Below are 9942 nucleotides of genomic sequence, written 5' to 3'. Positions count from 1 at the left end.
TAGAATTATAATGTAAATATGGCTTGTCCGACGGACCAGGAGAAGGTTAGGAGCACCCACTGATACAGCGCATTGCCACACCTAACACATGACAAACCAACTCAGGATCCCAGATTGGGACCCGAGTGTAGCCATGCAATGGGTGACATCTCAGCACCACACTAATTCAGATGGAATGGAACAGTGTGAGGCAACCTTCTCCTGGTCCGTCGGACAAGCCATATTTATATTATAATTCCACATCTTTATAATTTTGCACATCTTTCCACATATGTGTTTATATATATATATGTGTATATATATATTGTGACGGACGGCCGGGACCCATGCTTGGCCGGGATGCCCCTTTGACACTGGATCTGGGGCAGAAGCCATGGAATGCAAACTACTTCCCCCCGAAGCACTTGATGGTAGCCCCCCTGGGTTGCATCGGGGTCACTATCCTGGAACCGTGGTCACCACCAGCAGGAGCTGCAAAGCTTCCAGAGACTGTGTCGGTGGTAACGCAGCCACACCCACAAGTACAGCCTAATTTAGGTTAATTGCCACCTGAAGCACTTCCGGAAGGGCTGTAAAGGGAGCCTGTGGCCACTACCGACGGCGCCAGAGTCGGGAGGAGGAGGACAATGCTGCCTGGGAGGAGTGGAGAAAGAAGAAGAGCATGTTGTGGGGTGTTTTCCTTTTGGTGTTTTTGGGACTGTGTTAGGGCTGAAGGACACGGGGAAGGCATGATGTTTTCACCTGTGCCTCCAGTGTCAGTCTGTGTTCGGGTTGGCACCAACCAAGCGTCTCTGCAATAATATATATATATATATATATATATATATATATATATATATATATATATATATATATATATATATACTAATAAAAGGCAAAGCCCTCACTGACTGACTGACTGACTCATTCACTCACTCACTGACTCATCACTAATTCTCCAAGTTCCCGTGTAGGTAGAAGGCTGAAATTTGGCAGGCTCATTCCTTACAGCTTCCTTACAAAAGTTGGACAGGTTTCATTTCGAAATTCTACGCGTAATGGTCATAACTGGAAGCTATTTTTCTCCATTCACTGTAATGGAGTTGAGCTCGAAAGCCGTGGGGGGGGGGAGTTTTGTGTGACATCATCACGCCTCCCACGTAATCACTTGAACTGACTGTCAACGCAGTGTGTAGAAAACCAGGAAGAGCTCCAAAAAGCGCTGAAGAAAAAATGCATTATATAATTGAGAAGGCAGCAAAACAATAAGAAGCGAGCGAGTGACATATACTACCATATTTATGAGTGCTGCTACTTCGGAAACAATGCACGGTGTAAACCTAAAGTTTAAATTAAGTTCATAGACAGGCTGCCGCTGGCGTTTGTCATGCCCACGGGTAATGCGGGATACAAGTTTAATGAGAGGACGCAGGATATAAACGAGAGTTTTGATCACTTAACTAAGTTAAAATTGCACGTGAAAGGCTGTGCTTATGCAAATTTTTGTTTGTGGGGGATTGACAGTTAAGGGAGTCACGTCATCATCTCCCCACCCATTCACCTCATTTCGCTCTGAGCTGAGCTCCGCAGCTAACGCATGCAGTGTTATGGAAGCGACTTTGTGACGTTGCCACCAAATACAGAAAAATCCACAAGTTAATACACACGCTGTCTCTACAGTTTCTCCACACTTAATCCTCCAGGCACTACTTACAAAAGGTTACATTGACAATCGTGTTACGTTATTTTTAAAATGTTTCCTTTTCTTAGCACAAGCACAGCTGAGAAGCTTCGATGCATGTGCTCCATAACGCGTTAAAAAATCACGCATTTAATCACACTTTGCAATACAAGCAAAGGGGAACTTCTGTCAATGCATGATTTCCTGGTACACTGATTACATTGATCAGCGCATCCCGATTCATTTTACCCTCGCACCCCCTTGGTTTGAGAAGAAGTCTGAAAAAATATAAGGTTAACACAGAAAAACAGATCACCAATTCAAGCTTTATGAGTAATCGATTCGCCATCAATAATTGTTTTGGTAAAGCCATACTCAGTGTAATCCTCCTTCCATTTTATCATTTTTCTGCCACTAGCTATGATTAAATTAACGTTAAAAAAGTAAGAGCGAAGCGAGGGTGACTTATTCAGGCAGACAGGCGACGGCTCAATAGCTCGAATTTGGATATAAGTAGGTTCTATTTAGTCGCCAGAAATATCTTTGTTAGGAATGGAAGTTGAATTTAGTCTTTAAATTTCTATGGTAAAGAAAAAGTTATGCAATGATGACTAAATTTAACTATATAAAGTCAAAAGTTTTATATATAAAGTAATTCCCGAATATATAAAGTCAAACCTTGATTATATAAAGTCACTGTCGGAATAAATAAAATCAAAACTTGAATATATAAAGTCATTCCCAAACATATAAAGTCACAACCTGAGTATATAAAGACGGCGTTGGAATATTTCTGAATATATAAAGTAAGTGCTGGAATATATAAAGTCAAAACTTAAATATATAAAGTCAGCGTCGGAATATATAAAATCAGCGCTTTATATATTCTGACGCTGACTTTATATATTCAAGTTTTGACTTTATATATTCCGACAGTGACTTTATATATTCAAGTTTTGACTTTATATATTCTGACGCCGACTTTATATATTCACAAAATCAATGTATTTGCCTGTTTAGCACCCCATAGTATATGTGTGTGTGTATATATGTACACATGTACAAAGTATATATCTATATATATATATACTCATATATATATATATATATATATATATATATATATATATATATATATATATATATATATATATATATATATATATATAGCCAGCAACACTCATGACAATGACAAAACATTGTCAATCATGTTACGTTATTATAAAAATTTTTCCTTTTCTTTTTATTTGTCCGCTGCCAAGCGTGGGTATTTTGCTATATATTATATATATAGATATATATATAATATATATATATATATATATAGATATATATATATATATATATATAGATATGAGAACAACACTCATATCAATGACAAACCAATTACATTAACAATCATGTTATGTTATTTTTAAAATTTTTCCTTTTCTGTTTCATAACTTATTTAAAACACTACTTCTCCGCTGCAAAGCACGGGTATTCTGCTAGTATATATATACGCCTCTGCTGCATATGTTCCGGGGGAGCCACCATGGGCAGCTCAATACCTCCCCCGGGACGCGTGGTGGCAACCTCCCTGGCCAATGTTCGTTCCCCAGTCTCCCGCATGGCTCCATGGGACATGGAGTCCTCCACAACCAAGATGGGAGCTGGGGTGGCCGCTAGGGGGTGCTGCAGAGACTCGAGAATCCGGCTGAACGAGTCATCAGCCCCACCCGGAGGTGCAATTGGGACCAGGTGGTCAAGCACCTGGATCACTTCCACCACTGAAAGGCCACAATCTGTAGGAAGAGGTTGCCTGAGATTGGCCGGGATAAATGACCGGCCATATGCCACACCATCCATCCATCCATCCATTTTCTTCTGCTTATCTGGATCTGGGTTGCAGGGGCAGCAGTTTAAGCAAAGATGCCCCTTTTCCCACCACTTCCTCCAACTTCTCCTGAGGCATTCAAAGACCAGCTGAGAGATATAATCTTGTGGTTTTAAGTGACGGGAGGAACATAGATGAACTGGTAAATTGAAATATTTGAATTTCAGCTCAGCTCTCTGTGAATTTCCCCTTGGGGTTAATAAAGTATCTATCTATCTATCTATCTATCTATCTATCTATCTATCTATCTATCTATCTATCTATCTATCTATCTATCTATCTATCATCATATCCTGCCTACTGTACTAAAATCTATCTATCTATCTATCTATCTATCTATCTATCTATCTATCTATCTATCTATCTATCTATCTATCTATCTATCTATCTATCTATCTATCTATCTAAACATGATTATATAAAGCAACCTTGAAGCTTGAAACTTGGTGGGCTTTTCTATCTCTGGTTAAGCTGTGACATGATCATTGTGCTCAGCCATAACACACAACAAGCAGATACAGGTTTCATCAGATCGACTGTAGATTTCCAGTTTTCTGATGTTTTTATCTACAAAGCTTCTCTTATATATTTTTAGTTGGATTAACCAATTTTTAATTTTCCGAGGCCACAATTTCATTGTGGTGATTGATGTGAATCTCACAGAATGAGGTTAGGCATGTCTTACCACACGTGAATGCGGCTGTTTCATCTTTAGTTTTTCTGGGAGTCAGAAGGGCACTTTTTCTGCAAATGAGGCCTTGGGTTGAATATTTCTCTGCACTGTGGGCAGATGAACACTTCTGCCTGACCCTGATATTTTTTAATGTACTGTACACACGGCACCAAGGCAGGCTCATTTCAGACATAAAGGCACACAGCTGGAAAAATCATCCTGTAATCCAAACATGTTTGCTGTAGTGACTGGGCTATAAAATGAGAGGCAGCAAGTAAAGAACCTCTTCATTAAAGAAAAACTGAAAATGTATTACAATTTATCGACACATTACTTCCTTGTAATATTTTGGATGAACTTGTACTGGAACAAAAAAAATCACTAGAGATGTGATGACTATGTTACAAAAGGCATTAAATTAGGAAAAATCCTGTAACTTATTACAGGAAGATAAATGTTAGAAGGGATAAAGCATTTGGGCAAAACATACTCTTCATTTCAAGGACCAGAATGTGGAGATCATATGATGTAAGATATTTAAGTGGCTGGTGATCTGTAATGCTGTTGGAAAATTGAACTTTTAGTGTATGCTAAATATGACTCGTAATATTTAATTTGTGTGTTTTATTTCAGTCTGCTTCTATTTTAGAATTATTTAGATGATGACTTTTAAGTTGTGAGCTCAGAGCTTGTGTGGCAAATGTTCTGTAACTGAAACTGACCTCATTAAATCATTAATATTCATGAGGTAGTTCTGCAAGACAGTCAAATTGTGGAAGTAGATAAAATTCTGTGCTGTCTGCAAAATAGATATAATCAGGAATTCTGGGAAAATAAGTATACATTGTTAAAGAGTGTCATTGTTTATTAGAATGTATATATTTAAGCATCGATAAAGTGACCAGTGTATGTATGCTTGTAAGAATACATAAAATGGAAGCCTGGACTTTAAGATGAATGTGTTTGGCCAAAAGTAACTTAATCAACAATAAACAAGACCATGGGAGCGTATCAGTTGTCCCAAACTTTGACTGATGCAATACCTTACATAAGGCAGGGTTTTATTGTGAAAAGGACCAGCCAGCAAGACCCTATAAATTCATAGGATTTTAAAAAGACACTGCCAGAGAGACATCACAACTTCCAAGAATAAGAGAAGAGAGAGAAACAACTGCCGAGGAGAAGACAACTCAGTGTGACTTTGCCACCTATAGACGGCCTCTTTCCTCCCAAACATCCCACCTGGTTTAGGAAACCAAAGACTGCTGTGTGACCCTGATTTCAATCATTCAGGTTGTATGCTTTCATATGTTACATTTACACCTTGTTTCTCATTTAAATAAATGTAATTAATAACTAAAACAGTTGGAATATTGCTTTGCTAAAGTTGTCCTGTTGTTTACTGACATTTTAGCAATAACCGATGATTGTCCATTTAGGTACTGCACTATTGTGGGTAATGATTAGCTTAGATTAGGCTTCTCTTAGTCTGTGTAGTCCTTTCAAAGATAGGCGTTGAAATACGAAAGCCAGACAGGAGTAGCCATTCTTGGCCTTTGCTGGGGTATCCTGAAGTGTAGCCCGTTCAGGGTAACCAATTTGAAGACGGATCGACACGTAAGGGAATGGGGACAGGAACACCTTGTGAGCGGAATGGCTTCTAGTCCTCAGTAAGATATCAAAAGTCGAGGTAGCTAGCCTTGGCCAGCGTTGAGATATTCTTGTTTTGTATTTGAGCTTTACCTTAGAGGTTAAAGTGCCTTTCTTAAGACACTTTTATAACACAAAACAAAAGCATATGGCTTTTTTCCTTGTAAGGGCCCAACATCCAGTATTAAAGAGGGCCCACCAATTTTGTGCTACTCTGTGTGTGTGTCATAAATTATAATTTCCGCAGATGATCCTAAATGCCAGATTTTTGCTTTTGCTAGCTGTTTTCACTCATTAACTTTTCAATGATCATTCCTGTGTGGTATGCAAACTCAGACTTGTGGTATTCAAGCTCTTTGAGTGGTTTTGAAAAAGGATGGATAATTATCCATTCCCCAAAAGTGTAATATTTCAATGAATTAAAAGGGGTGCACACTGATTTTCAAGTGTACCTTTAAAAAATGTTGTGCTCTGGGCCTTTCCTCTGCTGAAGTATCTATTTCATTTTACTGATGTTCTATTGCTTTCAAGCATCAATGCCCTTCTAATTCTGCAAACACATTTACTTTTCCTATTTGGAGTGCACTCTTCTGCACACATAATTCTTTAAAAACAGTCACTGCGTCTGCCTAAAGTCACTGAAACAGACCAACAGCATTAACACTGAGTGCTTACTAATGCAGGATGTGCTCCCTATTTGCTTCTCAGCAGTAATCCCAGTTTCTCAAGTGGCTCAATCTACTTTTGCTTTCTTCTCTTATTTGATTTCTTTCAGAAACATAATGGCAGAAAGGGGCATTTGTGGCTCAAAAGATTTGTTTTCCTGCTCAATTTGTCTGGAAATCTTGAGTGACCCTGTCTCCATACCATGTGGACACAATTTCTGTATGAAGTGTAGTCGCAGCTGCTGGGATTCTAAAGATGTGTACAGCTGTCCTCAGTGCAGAGGGACCTTCACTTCAAAGCCGGACCTGCGCAGAAACACCCTTCTGGATGAAGTTGTGAAGTCAGTAAAAGCAACAAAATTATTTTTACATTATGCTGGATCTGGAGATGTGGAATGTGATTTTTGTACTGGAAAGAAGCTCAGAGCTGTGAAGTCCTGCCTCACTTGTCTGGTTTCTTTCTGTGAGACGCATGGGCAACCCCACTCAGAAATTACTACACTTAAAAAACATAAGCTGATTAATGCAACTAAAAACCTGCAGCAAAAGCTCTGCACTCAACATGAGAAAACAGTGGAAGTGTTTTGTAAATCGGATCAGACCTGCATTTGTTTGTTGTGCATGCTGGCTGAGCATAAGGGTCATGAGAGTGTGGAGCTGGAAACCGAGTGAGCTGAGAAACAGGTGAGAACGGAGCTAATACTGTTGTTTAAATACAGAAATGTCCTCCAAAAATATATGGTATACTTGTTTCACTTACTGGGAAATAGCATGGACTGGTGACTCACCCAATAGTAGTTTTCGACTTAAGTGATGCTGCTGGAATAGGTTTCCGCCTGCAATCACTCCGAACTGGCATGGCTGGACTTAAGAATGTTGTGTAAATAGTTACAACAGTTAAAATTTCTTAGAAAACTGTTAATTATAAACTTTAAAGAATATGCCATATTTCAATAGGGGAAACGAGATTGAACACTATGAATGCTGCTTTTTTACTTCTCAATTTTCTACACCTGACTGCTGCTTTTTTACTTATCAATTTTCTACACACATTTAATCCAATTTTATGATGGCCAGGACTTATTTCCATCAGCCAAGTAGACAGACAGACCGACTGAAACAACTTTATTTGTCCCTAGGGAGAAATTTGTCTTTTTTACATAAGCCCTTTAAATAAATAAATAGATAAACAAGTAAATCAGCAAATACATACATACGTACATACTGTGATATGGACGCTATATAGTGCCCAACCCGACACAGACTCACACTGAGGCACTTGTAAAATACTAAGAACTTTTATTTTTCTTCACCTGTGGGGCACGTCTTCCCCGTGAACCCCACAGGCAATACACAGTCCCAAAAGCACTTTAAGGCAAAACAAAACACATTTCTGGCACCACCATCACCTCCACCACCACTATCACCACCACCACCACCACTCTTCCTACTCCTCCTCCTCCTCCCACCTAGCTTTGTCCTCCACCTCCCAACTCTGGCACCCTGAGTAGTGGCTGCAGGCTCCTTTTGTAGCCCTCGCGGAAGTGCTCCAGGTGGTAATTGGCCTAATTAGGCTGCACTTCCGGGTGCTGCTGCATTCCAGCCCATAGAGGCTCGTTAAGCCATGCAGCTCCTCCAGGTGGTGGCCACAGAGCCCAACAGGTCTGAGTCCTGAAGTCCCACACCTGTGGCCCTGATGTAACCCAGGAGGGCTGCCACCATGCGTTCCGGGGGACGTAGAGTGCATCCCATGGCTGCTCTCCTGGATCCAGTGTTGAAGGGGCATTCTGGCCAGGCATGGGACCCAGCCGCTCGTCACAATACATACATACATACATACATGCCTGAATGATTATAAAGCAAGAAAATGAAAAAAGAAAAGTTCTGAGTTGGCAGTCCCAGTGAGGGCAATATTGCTGTTGGTATAAAGAAGTGTTGGTGTGTCAGAGAGAGTATGTGCAGCATTGTTCATAATGGCACTCAGTTTTGTTTTAATTCTCTTTCTTTGCTCCTTTCTTCCAGGGGTATATTCTGTATGTGTATATATATATATATAATTTCCATGCTGAGGTGACTCCCCAAAACATGACTGTGAGCAATTTTTAAAACCTTCTGCCTATGCTCACTTGGTACTCCCAACTACTCGATACGTTCATCACCCACGTAATCAGAAATCACCCGATACAGAAAACCATCCTTAAGTAAAAAATAAAAATTTGAGTCCTCTCTCTCCAGATAATAAGAGTCATATGTGATGTGGGCTTGTCTGAATGCAAAATCCAAGTTGCTATCTGCTATCTGCCTGGATGGCAGTCTCTGTTTCTTTCATGTCTGATGCAGGCCTGGGGGTTGTAGAGCAAAGCGAGCAGTGGGCAAAGCCCCCTAGTGTGTATGTATATATATATATATAATGTTTATATATATATATATATATGTTATATATATATATATATATATATATATATATATATATATGTATATATGTATATATATATGTATAATATACAGTATAAGTGCCCAATTATATATATATATATATAAATACATTTTTTTTACACCTGGTGATGCATGATCATCAGCTCCAGAGTGTATTTTCAAGGTCTTGCAGTGTTTCTGTGTGATTTTTCTTTTTAACTATATATTAGTTATAGTTATATTATATATATATATATATATATATATATATATATATATATATATATATATATATATATATATATATTAGCTATATTATTAGATAACAGTCAGCTCTAAATTGTTTTTGTGTTAGTGTGCACTGCACTGAGCAAAACAGCACAGTTTCATTTTCCATAAAATATATTGCGGAATTTACCCCCAACATTTGTGTTGCATGCAATTTGGCAATAACTCTGACAGAAATTCAGCAGAGAGTTGCAAAGAGAAATAAAAAGGTAGAGGAGATGCAGAAGGCTGCAAAACAAATTAAGGTAAGCATGACTGAATAAAAATCAACTTATAACCTCTAGTCTTTATCTGGTAAACTCAGAACATGCTTGTTATGGGAATGCTTAAGGGGAAACCTGTTCATTGAGGACACAGACCCCTATTAGGAATCCAACATTGTTTTAAAAAATTACAGCTAGCAGCAAAGCACCTCTACTTGTGCCCAATGGGATTCTACAAATTTAAGTATTTTAACAAATACTGAGACTTTTATAATCCAACAGTAATTCCTGAAGTAGTCTCAATGTTACCAGAAGTTTAAGAGAAAATGTTCAAATCCAATCCTTGCTTAACTGGTTTATTTTTTATTTTATTTTATTGATATTATTGTAATCATTCCATACAAATAGATCACTTTTTACAAAAAAAATAGGATTGAAAACAAATAAGTCCCTGCCCCTGAGAAAGAGAGAGCATGGCCAACGGACTAAAACTTAAAAATAGTAAAAATGAA

The 9942-nt window shown here is 38.6% G+C and overlaps 1 protein-coding gene across 1 annotated transcript; it reads left to right on the top strand.

Moving 5' to 3' along the window:
- The first annotated feature begins 6641 nt into the window (after positions 1-6641).
- Positions 6642-7196, top strand: LOC120538144 (E3 ubiquitin/ISG15 ligase TRIM25-like). Its single transcript, XM_039767582.1, has one exon. It carries the CDS (start codon positions 6642-6644, stop codon positions 7194-7196), a length of 555 nt encoding a protein of 184 aa, XP_039623516.1.
- The last annotated feature ends 2746 nt before the right edge of the window (positions 7197-9942 follow it).

This window comes from Polypterus senegalus, chromosome 10 (assembly GCF_016835505.1).
Source record: "Polypterus senegalus isolate Bchr_013 chromosome 10, ASM1683550v1, whole genome shotgun sequence".
Classification (NCBI taxonomy): domain Eukaryota; kingdom Metazoa; phylum Chordata; class Cladistia; order Polypteriformes; family Polypteridae; genus Polypterus; species Polypterus senegalus.
Note: the sequence above shows the minus strand (reverse complement) of the source record. Positions and strands in the feature narration are given on the sequence as shown.